The sequence below is a fragment of the Danio rerio genome, chromosome 13, assembly GCF_052040795.2.
Source record: "Danio rerio strain M-AB ecotype USA chromosome 13, GRCz13ab, whole genome shotgun sequence".
Taxonomy (NCBI): domain Eukaryota; kingdom Metazoa; phylum Chordata; class Actinopteri; order Cypriniformes; family Danionidae; genus Danio; species Danio rerio.
This window is the reverse complement of record NC_141033.1, coordinates 10087501-10100000: the sequence shown is the minus strand read 5'-3', so window position 1 is coordinate 10100000 and position 12500 is coordinate 10087501. Positions and strand designations below refer to the sequence as shown.

At 33.0% G+C, this 12500-nt stretch overlaps 1 protein-coding gene across 12 annotated transcripts in view; it reads right to left on the bottom strand.

Moving 5' to 3' along the window:
* The window catches only part of srbd1 (S1 RNA binding domain 1), a 160556-nt gene that overhangs the window by 75780 nt on the left and 72276 nt on the right, over positions 1–12500 (bottom strand). For all 12 annotated transcript variants that reach the window (XR_015505582.1, XR_015505583.1, XM_087278833.1 and 9 more), the window contains one exon: positions 1495–1586. Coding sequence is in view for 10 of the 12 variants with exons in the window: in XM_087278833.1 (XP_087134959.1) it covers positions 1495–1586 (92 nt within the window). In the remaining 2 variants the exon portion in view is untranslated. The remainder of the gene's footprint in view (positions 1–1494; positions 1587–12500) is intronic.

Genomic DNA, 12500 nt, shown 5'->3' with positions numbered 1-12500 from the left:
GACCATTCAAGCCAAACAAAATACAAAAAAAAAAAAAGGAAAACCTGACATTGTAATATTTAGTTTATTTACTGATATACTGTATGTTACGAATATATTATATGAAAAATATTTAACCAGACGGAATTTGAGAAGAATTGGTCATTTCAGAACGGTTGAGGTGATTTTGTAGGGCAGTGCATCAGTGTAAAATCTTATAAACTACTTAAATTCAACTATAAACTAGATTATTCTGACAAGTCTTAATGTCAGCCTAACTAAAACATAAATAAAATCAAATGCAAAATGACACTTGTCTTCACTATATAAATAACATGTAATTAATGTTACAAATGTTATAGTTTCTCAAGCTTGAATCCTTTAAACTCACTTAATATGTTTAACAGAAAAAAATCAAAGGCAAATTATGAACTTTAATTGCACAATTAACCCACAAATCGCATACATTCCAAACTGTGGCTCCCAGTCAACAATTAAACTTACTTGACATTAAAGATTCTGCGATGTGACTACTGAAGTGCATCCCTTTTATGTGTATTGATTTTTAGCACATATTCACATGTTCATTCATTTTCTTTTCAGCTTATTTCCTTTATTAATCTTAGAACACCAAAGCGGAATGAACCCCCAACTTATTCAGCATACATTTTTACGCAGCAGATGCCCTTCCAGCTGCAACCCATCGATGGGAAACATCAATACACACCCATTCACACACATACACTATAGACAATTGAGCTTACCCAATTCACCTATACTGTGGGGGACACCGGAGGAAACCAATCCAGGGAGAACATGCAAACTCCACACAGAAATGCCAACTGACCCAGCCGAGGCTCAAACCAGCAACCTTCTTGCTGTGAGGCGATTGTGCTACCCACTGCGCCACTATGATGCCCATATTCACATCTTTTTGCATGTAAATAATTTTCATTTGCAGAGCTTCTATCGCTTGTTGTATATACATTTTAGTACTCATGTATCTGCTTTACATATGACATTGATATCAAAAATCTTTTGATAGTGGCACATGAAATAAAAAACAAAAAATAAATTAAAAATAGTGCTGTGAAAAAATTAATCGCTATATATATATATATATATATATATATATATATATATATATATATATATATGTGTGTGTGTGTGTGTGTGTGTGTGTGTGTGTATTTTCTATATTTAGAATGTATATGTTACACAAACACATACATTAACATAAAATTATACAAATCTTTTTTGTCACAAAGATATTTAAATGTATACATAATTTGTATTATATACATATATACTTTATATATAAATATACAATTTCTGTGTATTTAAATATACAAAATAAATATACACAGCGCACATACACATTGTTATAAAAATATATTAAAGAAAACATTTATTTTGGATCTGATTAATAGCGATTAATCTTCACCCAGCACTAAAAAAGTGGATCCATAGTTTTGTGTGTGTGTGTGTGTACATAAAAAGAAGTATGTAAATCACCTGCGCTCCTTAAATTGGGATCCATGTCAGGCATCTCTTTAACGGCCTCAGGACTCACGCTGTAGATGGACGCGCCTGCTTCATCTGTTATGCTGAAACAACAAAGACACACTCAATAAGCTTTCCAAGGAAATCAGAGAGAAACCCTCACCAAGACCCCGCTGAACTTATGAAGCTCCCTCAGTATGTCTACGAGGCGACAGACCAAAGACTGTATTTAAATACATTTCCATAGAAAGCTTGTAATGGATACTTGAGGAACTGAAGTGTAGGCAGTGTTTCTGATCCCTATTCGAAGTGGCACTAAACATTTATAAGAAACACCTGAATACAATTATTGGAGTATTACTAGACCTGATAGACCTGAAATAGAGGGGTCAGATAATGGAGACATCAAATATGTGTGTTTCTATGGGGAAACACTAGATACAACAGCAATGCGCGGCAAACAAGCAATAGAGCCCTTTTTTCATTGGAAAATTAACAGCCATTGCTGATTGTTATTGACACAGGTGTACACACAAACACACACGCACGAACGCACGCATGCATGCACACAAGCACACACACGCACACACAAACAAACACACACACACACACTACATATAAAAAAGTTTGATTGGGATAGTATTCAGAAAGTCCAAAAAAGTAGTATAAATAGTCTACAGAACAGTAAAAACCATACACACATACTGTACAAACACACACACACACACACACACACACACACACACACTCATTATTATTCACTATTGCCACTACTAATTAAATATAAGTAAAGTTATATTGATTACTTATTTTAGTTCATGTATTATTCCTACTTTTGTATTAGGTTATGCTTATTTTTGTTAGTTTGTTTTCATATTCAGTTTGAATACTGTAGTAGCAATAAAATGAAAGAGAACAAATATGATGAACAGTTTACTTCCATTATGCGAATAATTTGTACTGTAATTTCATCATTTATTGTTATGTAATCTAATTACACCTTGAATATTTCAGGAGAGAAAGTGTGTGTGTTGTGCTGCTCGTCACTCAAGACTGATTTATAGTATAGAAATAAGTGGGAGCTGCAGCTCAATCAATGGTCAATCAATGGCCCTCTTTTTTCTTCCTTTATCTGAAACTAGCAGTTAAACTGGTTTACAAACACTTTGTACAATCAAATAATCTGGTAATATTACAGCGCAAGGAAAATCTAAAAACATAGGCCAATACTGCCATCTAGAGGACTCCATGCTAAACATGCTTGCCTACAGTATTATTTACCTTACCCAAAATAAATGTTAGAGAGCGGGAAAAAAGACAGCTGGGAAAGAAAGAAAATAATGATTAATGTAACATAATAAATGAATATATTAAAAAATAATGTTATATATTTAAACCAAAAACACTGGAATAAACAGAACTTTAAAAAAAAACACAAAAAAACATTATAAAATATTTGTATGTATAATAATTACATAGTAATATTTTCACTAGATAAAAACAAAAGTATGTCTTAAGTCATATTTTTTTTACTTTTTAAAAGGTCACTTCATGCATTTCTTTTGAAAAAAACAACTGAAAAAAAACAAATAAACATTTAAAACACGTTTTTACTTTCATGCAATATATTTAACAGCAATGACTATAATAAAATGCACAAGATAAATTACAAAGACGGACAGACGGACAGATAGATAGATAGATAGATAGATAGATAGATAGATACATAGATAGATAGATAGATAGATAGATAGATAGATAGATAGATAGATAGATAGATAGATAGATAGATAGATAGATAGATAGATAGATAGATAGATAGATAGATAGATAGACAGTTAATGTGGTAATATTTATTTGATTTTTACTAGAGATATGCAATAGTAATTTAAAGCAATCTATTTTTTCCTTTCTAAATTAAAAGTCTTTCATACATATTTTCTGAACCCCAAAACAAATTAATATACATTTTTGCACTTCCATGAAAAAGATTCCTTGGATTCACTCAATATGCACATCCAAAATGAGAAGTATGAGAAAACCAATTAAATAAATAAATTAATAAAAAATAAACAACATGTAAATATATATATATATATATCCAATGACATTATTTAATCAATGTTGACTCTGTATTTGCATCTACACTTTCATTCAATCCCAACCAAAGTTGTGAATCGGTCCTCTATCTGCAAACATCAGCAGGGGGTCTTTAAATGTCCTCAGCACATGATAATCACACTCTTACAGAATGACCATAAAAGAATTAGGGCAGATCAGCACCGCTGCCTCCATTACAGACACTGCCTCTGTACTGGTGCCCAAGGGTAGCTTGGGTAACTTTGCCAATTAGTGTCATCATCCTACTGACAGGACGCAGAGGCTTTGTGACACAGACCTCCAGTTGGACTGGCGTTCTCTTCTTTTATCAGAGCCCTTCGCCCTCCTTCCTCGGCCTCCCACAGCTCACACATCGGGCATGAAGAGAGTACTAACAAACACTGGCGTATGACCCGAGGTCAAGGTGGAGCAGGTTATAAGCAAGATTATTAACTAATTAGGAAAGAAACACATGCCAGCCTAGATAAATGACCAAACTAAACCTGCTCGCATATGAAAATGGCATAAGTAAGAATTTTAATAAAGCAAGTTGTTATTAAAGCAATTCAATGATGGAAGGTTAAAATACATAAATATTACAAAATAGTCAAATTAAATAATTTAAAAAAAGTAAAAAATTAGTAATTTAACCAAGTAACATGCTTCTTTTAATAATAATAATAATAATAATAATAATAATAATAATAATAATAATAAATTATTGTTTTTATTATACATTTTGGTTCATGTATAATCCTAATAATAATAATAATAATAATAATAATAATAATAATAATAATAATAATGATAATAATAATAATAGTAAATAATAATAAAAACACTGTATCATATGCATTTAAAAAATAATACTTTTATATTTATAAAAATGTATCATAAAATTGTTTAATATAATAATAATCATCATCATAAAAATGAAAAAGTAATATTAATAATATAATTATTTTAAAAATAATCCTTTATTTACTTATATTAATTTATAATACAATAGTTCAATATAATAATAATATCAATAATCATAATTTTACAATAAATTATTATTATTATTATTATTATTAATACCAGAAATAATAATAATAATAATAATAATAATAATAATAATAATAATAATAATAATAATAATAAATGATTGTTTTTATTATACATTTTTGGTTGACGTATAATATTAATAATAATAATAATAATAATAATAAATATAGCTGCAAGCAGCAATTAACGGGGGTCAAGCGGTTTAGCAGGGTAAGGTCATATAGCAGTTAGGACGCCTGTAAGTAGTTTATTCGACAACGAAATATACGATCAGAGTGTTAAAGTTTATAGACTGAGCTAACAAATGTTTGATTAAACACTCCAGAGAAGCAACTTCGATTTTTACATATTGACAAATCTTTAATGAACATTTCGAGTGACCGCTTTTATGTCAAAGTGACCAGTATAAGCAGCCCTATGATATAATGTGTAGATCGAGTCATGGCACCTTGGACAAAGACACGACATGTCAAATTTTAAGTTAATCAGATAAATGGTTACTCAGATACAGTGATTTTACAATGTATAGCGCCATCATGTGGCCAATGTCTACGAGTTTTATGCTATGACCTTAGACTGACCTCTTGCATATGTGTAACAAGTTTGGTGAAGATATTTTAATTCCTTCATGAGTTATGGCTATTTTAGCTCTTTTTAATAAAAATGACAAAAGAGCAGTGAATAAGCTATTAGTGATCTCCTACTGACATCTAGTGGCCACAGTGTAATTTATTTATGTGATTACAGCCATTTAGGTGTGCATAAACATATCCCTTGTATAATTGAGCATGTTCTAACTGTAAAAAATGAAAAATTTGTATTTTATTAAAATAATTAAAAATCTACAGAGTAAAAAGTGTGAAAGGCTTTAACTAAATTTGATCTTAAATGGATTTATTGTGTTCATGCCATGTCAGTTTGGGATTCAGAATGCATTACATAACATTACATTACATTCTTTGCTATACAGCAGTAAAATAAACATCAAGTGGTCTGTTACTGCCATCTAGAAGCCACAGTTGTGATTTTCTTTACACATGTTTTAAAACAAGGTGTTTAATCATAGAACCAGTTTAACCTATTAGAATTATTATGAAGAGGTTAACTGGGACCAAATTAGATGTTTAATGCATAACAATGTTTACATCAGGTCAAAATATGATTCAGAATGATCCTAAATGCAATTTCCCTGACTTTAAACAAAAAAAAATGTAAAACAACAAAGGTATGCAAATGTTTTGAACAATAAATAAGTGGTCTTGTTGTGACATCTAGTGGTTAGAAATGGTAGGTGACAGTTAAAAGTCTGTGTTATAGTGGCTAAAATGATAGAATATTGAAAATGTGTTTTTGAGACCTTTAAACATCCAAGATGGACAGAAAAATTACTTATAAATCATTTCAATGATAGGTGTGTAAATGAAGCACATTTACTTCATTTTTAAGCCATTTTAGCATGTTTTTAGAACCATTTCCACTATTATAGCGCCACCTATTGCCCAATCTCCACAAGATTTTGCATGTTTATTCACATTGATATGCCACATCTGCTCGCCAATTTATGTGATGTTTTGGGTTTTTCTTATTGGTTTACAGGCATGTAGGTTCGTGTAGACACGCCCCTTTTGTTAATGAGCCTGTTACAGCTATCTAAAATGAAAGGTTCAACCTTTTTTTGATAATTATTGATCTACTCAGTCCAAAGGTTTATTCAACACTGGTTTCGTTGCGATTGAGTTAAAAACCAGGGACTAGTTCGCAAAAGTAGGTTTTGTTTATATTGATGGTTTTTTAATGAACAGTTTGAGTAACACCAGTGGTTTTAGTCTCAAACTGTTCAGTATGAGCAGACCTATCATATAATATGTAGATTGAGTGTTTTTTGTGAAATAGTATGTAAATGAAGCAAATTTACTTTATTTTTAAGCGATTTAGCATTATTTAAAGACTATTTTTGCTATTATAGCGCCACCTATGGTTTGATCTTCACAAAATTTTTCAAGTTTCATCTCGTTAATATGCCACATGTGCTCACCAATTTCTGTGATGTTTTGGGCTTTCCTTATTGGTTTACAGGCATGTAGGTTCGTGTGGACAAGCCCCTTTTGTAAATTAGCCTGTTACAGCTAGCCAAAGTGAAAAGTTCAACTTTTTTTTGATAATTATTGATCTACACAGTCCAGAGATTCTAACAACAGTGGTTTCGTTGCGATTGAGTGAAAAACCAGGGACTAGTTCGCAAAAGTAGGTTTTTCCTATATTGATGAATATTTAACGAACGGTATAAGTGACAGCAGTGATTTGAGTGTCAAACTGTTCGGTATGAGCAGGCCTATCATATGATATGGATTTTGTGTGGTTGCGCAAAAGGTTGTGTGATACACAACCCATTACACACTAAAAATACGTAAAATCGCCCCCTAGTGGCCGATTTCTTTCAAAATTCTTACAGACCTCTAGGACCATGAGTCGAACATGCCCAGCGAGTTTCGTTTTGATCACTCATCGTTAACCTTGTTAAATGGCTGCTCAATTTTAATTGGCCAATGGCGGCCATGTTTTTTGAGATATGCCAATGTCCTTATAGTATGTTATGACAACTTGGTCAAAGACACTGCATGCCAAATTTCAAGCTGATCGGACTAACGGCTGTAAGGTTAGAGTACTTTTTATGTTTTTTTAGCTTTATAGCGCCACCATGTGGCCAAAGTCTGCGGGTTTTGCAGTGTCACCTCAAATTGAACTTATGCATGTGTGTAGCAAGTTTGGTGATGATATCTCATTTCGTTCAAAAGTTATAGCTCCAATTAGCATTTAGCTTCAATTAGCATCGAACATTGTTGTGCACTGTTTCGCGTGAGAATAAAAATGTCAACTTTTTTTTGATAATTATTGATATTCAGTGTCCAGAGAACATTTGAGAGCTGGTTTGGTTTAGATTGAGTGTAAAACCTAGGACTAGTTCGCAAAAGTAGGTTTCGGACAAATCGCGATGTAGCGGGAAAACGGTGCGTCGTAGAGCAAAAATTTGTGGTATACACTTTTGTTGGGGCTAACCCAAGGATTCAAAAAATGTAAAGTTTTTGAGTCTACGACAAACGGTGAACGAATAGCGGCCAAAAATGTCCAAAAAGTGTTTTTTTGGCGCCATAGCGCCACCTATGGTCTGATTTGGCTGATCTTTGGCCAGAACGTAGTGTACCGGGGTACTACCATCTGGCCAAGTTTCAGCTCTCTCGGCCTTACGGTTTGGTCTGGGCAATAGTGACTTCGGCAGAATAATAATAATAATAATAATAATAATAAATATAGCTGCAAGCAGCAATTAACGGGGGTCAAGCAGTTTAGCAGGGTAAGGTCATATAGCGGTTAGGATGCCTGTAAGTAGTTTATTCGACAACGAAATATACGATTAGAGTGTTAAAGTTTATAGATTGAGCTAACAAATGTTTGATTAAACACTCCAGAGAAGCAACTTCGATTTTTACATATTGACAAATTTTTTATGAACATTTCGAGTGACCGCTTTTATGTCAAAGTGACCAGTATAAGCAGCCCTATGATATAATGTGTAGATCGAGTCATGGCACCTTAGACAAAGACAGACATGTCAAATTTTAAGTTAATCAGATAAATGGTTACTCAGATACAGTGATTTTACAATGTATAGCGCCATCATGTGGCCATTGTCTACGAGTTTTATGCTATGACCTTAGACTGACCTCTTGCATATGTGTAACAGGTTTGGTGAAGATATTTTAATTCCTTCATGAGTTATGGCTATTTTAGCTCTTCTTAATAAAAATGACAAAAGAGCAGTGAATAAGCTATTAATGATCTCCTACTGCCATCTAGTGTCCACAGTGTAATTTATTTATGTGATTACAGCCATTTAGGTGTGCATAAACATATCCCTTCTATAATTGAGCATGTTCTAACTATATAAAATGAAAAATTTGTATTTTATTAAAATAATTAAAAATCTACAGAGTAAAAAGTGTGACAAGCTTTAACTAAATTTGATCTTAAATGCATTAACTGTGTTCATGCCATGTCAGTTTGGGATTCAGAATGCATTACATAACATTACATTATTTGCCATAGAGCAGTAAAATAAACAATAAGTGGTCTGTTACTGCCATCTAGAAGCCACAGTTGTGATTTTCTTTACACATGTTTTAAAACAAGGTGTTTAATCATAGAACCAGTTTTACCTACTAGAATTATTATGAAGAGGTTAACTGGGACTAAATTAGATGTTTAATGCATAGCAGTGTTTACATCAGGTCAAAATGTGATTCAGAATGATCCTAAATGCAATTTCCCTGACTTTAAACTCAAAAAATGTAAAACAACAAAGGTATGCAAATGTTTTGAACAATAAATAAGTGGTCTTGTTGTGACATCTAGTGGTTAGAAATGGTAGGTGACAGTGAAAAGTCTGTGTTATAGTGGCTAAAATGATAGAATATTGAAAATATGTGTTTTTGAGACCTTTAAACATCCAAGATGGACAAAAAAACAACAACTTAGAAATCATTTTAGTGATAACTGTGTAAATGAAGCACATTTACTTCATTTTTAAGCCATTTTAGCATGTTTTTAGAACCATTTCAACTATTATAGCGCCACCTATTGCCCAATCTCCAAAAATTTTTGCATGTTTATTCACATTGATATGCCACATCTGCTCACTAATTTCTGTGATGCTCTCGGTTTTCCTTATTGGTTTACAGGCATGTAGGTTCGTGTAGACACGCCCCTTTTGTTAATGAGCCTGTTACAGCTATCTAAAATGGAAAGTTCAACTTTTTTTTGATAATTATTGATCTACTCAGTCCAGAGGTTCATTTAACACTGGTTTCGTTGCGATTGAACTAAAAACCAGGGACTAGTTCGCAAAAGTAGGTTTTGTACATATTGATGGTTTTTTTAATGATCGGTGTGAGTGACAGCAGTGGTTTTAGTGTCAAACTGTTCAGTATGAGCAGACCTATCATATGATATGTAGATTAAGTGTTTTTGTGAAATAGTGTTTAAATGAAGCACATTTACTTTATTTTTAAGCCATTTGGCATGTTTTTAAGACTATTTTTGCTATTATAGCGCCACCTATGGTTTGATCTTCACAAAATTTTGCAAGTTTCTTCTCATTGATGTGCCACGTGTGCTCACCAATTTCTGTGATGTTTTGAGTTTTCTTTATTGGTTTACAGGCATGTAGGTTCGTGTGGACACGCCCCTTTTGTAAATTAGCCTGTTACAGCTAGCCAAAGTGAAAAGTTCAACTTTTTTTTGATAATTATTGATCTACACAGTCCAGAGGTTCATACAACACTCGTTTCGTTGCGATTGAGTGAAAAACCAGGGACTAGTTCGCAAAAGTAGGTTTTTCCTATATTGATGCATATTTAACGAACGGTGTAAGTGACAGAAGTGGTTTGAGTGTCAAACTGTTTGGTATGAGCAGGCCTATCATATGATATGTATTTTGTGTGGTTTTGCAAAAGGTTGTGTGATACACAACCCATTACACCTTAAAATTGCGTAAAATCGCCCCCTAGAGGCCGATTTCTTTCAAAATTCTTACAGACCTCTAGGTCCTTAAGTCGAACATACCCAGTGAGTTTCGTTCCGATCGCTCATCGTTAACCTTGCTAAATGGCTGCACAATTTTAATTGGCTAATGGCGGCCATGTTTTTTGAGATGTGCCATTGTCCTTATAATATGTCATGGCAAACTGGTCAAAGACACTGCATGCCAAATTTCAAGCTGATCGGACTAACGGTTGTAAGGTTAGGGTCATTTTATGGTTTTTAAGCTTTATAGCGCCACCATGTGGCCAAAGTCCGCTGTTTTTGCACTGTCACCTCAAATTGAGCTTATACATGTGTTTACCAAGTTTGGTGATGATATCTCATTCCGTTCAAAAGTTATAGCTCCAATTAGCATTTAGCTTCAATTAGCATTGAACATTGTTGTGTACTGTTTCGAGTGGGAATAAAAATGTCAACTTTTTTTTGATAATTATTGATATTCAGTGTCCAGAGAACATTTGAGAGCTGGTTTGGTTTAGATTGAGTGTAAAACCTAGGACTAGTTCGCAAAAGTAGGTTTCGGACAAATCGCGATGTAGCGGGAAAACGGTGCGCCGTAGAGCAAAAAGTGCAGTTGTGCACTTTTGTTAGGGCTAACCCAAGGATTGAAAAAATGTAAAGTTTTTGAGTCTACGACAAACGGTGAACGTATAGCGGCCAAAAATGTCCAAAATGTTGGTTTTTGGCGCTGTAGCGCCACCTATGGTCCGATTTGGCTGATCTTCGGTGAGAATGTAGTGTACCGGGGTTCTACCATCTGGCCAAGTTTCAGCTCTCTCGGCCTTACGGTTTGGTCTGGGCAATAGTGACTTCGGCAGAATAATAATAATAATAAAAATCCTAACAAATACAATAGGGTTTCAGCGCTTCGCGCTTGACCCCCTAATAATGGTAAATAATAATAACAGCAAGTATCATGTGTATTTTTTAAATGTTATATGTATAATTATTATAAAATAGTTTAATACAATAATATTAATAATAATACATAATAATCATAATCATCATCGTCATCATCATAAAAATTTAAAAGCAATATTAATAATATAATTATATAAAAAAGAACTATTTATAAAACATACGTTATACTTATATTAATTTATAATACAATAGTTCAATATAACAATAATCATTAAATTTTACAATTTATTATTATTATTATTATTATTAATAATAATAATCATAATAATAATAATACACTGTATTTCTGACTTTAAATGGACTAGTAAAATTTCATTGCTTTATTGATTATAATCCATATATTTCTTTTTATCACTAAAAAAACAGTAAATCGATTTTTTAAGTCATATTTTCATTTATTTCTCAAACAGATTACTTCCCTTAATATGTTTTATTTTATTTATATGTTTTTATTGATTTATTATGAGAAAATTTCAAAGCTAAATAGCATATCAATATCTAAAAATAAACAGCTAAATATAATTACAAATATCTATAGCTTCATTTATTTTTAAGATTTAGTGTGAATATCAAGTCAGCTATTATCAAAAGAAATAAATTGATAGAGAGTCGTCTTTAAACGCCCAGACTGTTTTTGCATTGTGTCCAAGAGAGCAGGACAGCAGCTACAGCACTGAAAACATCATCATCACCCCATATAAATGAATCAGAAAGCGAGTGAGGGTTAAAGTAAGCAACTCCTGAATTGTTTCTCACACAGATAAGCATCACATCTTCTCTTCATTAAAAGGCACAGCTAAACATGTAAAAGTCTAGCTTAGTTGGACAACAAGACTGCAGAACAAAGACAAAATGTCTGCCGGTCACTCCATTACTCACACCCAAATCCACTTGCACTCTGGGGACTATCATGTCTCTGTGAGAGTCTGTGGGCAAAGTCACGGCCGGCCCGCCTCCAACAGTAAAAGTAACTGTGGTTTTGTCAGTGTTATTCATCATGGTCCTCCAGGCTGGTCCATCTCCACCCCCCACCCGCCCTCCTGATGACCACCGGCTGACACCCAGAGATGGAGACAATCTTTGATACTTGCCCTCCAAACATGTTCTAATTAAACACATTCATCAGATCCGTCTACAGGGTGAACAGATACACTCGCAGTGTCTTTAAAGCTGCAGATAGAAGTTTAGTGTTCTTGAGAAGAAAAGCCTGGTTGTGTGAATATACAGGAGTTATCATTTGCATGAGGGTTTAACGAAATGCCAATAACTATGAAAAGAAAATGTATTGTAATTTCTGCCTGGACATAGATATTTTAAGTCTGCTGATTTATATTTTAAACTTAGATCTATAA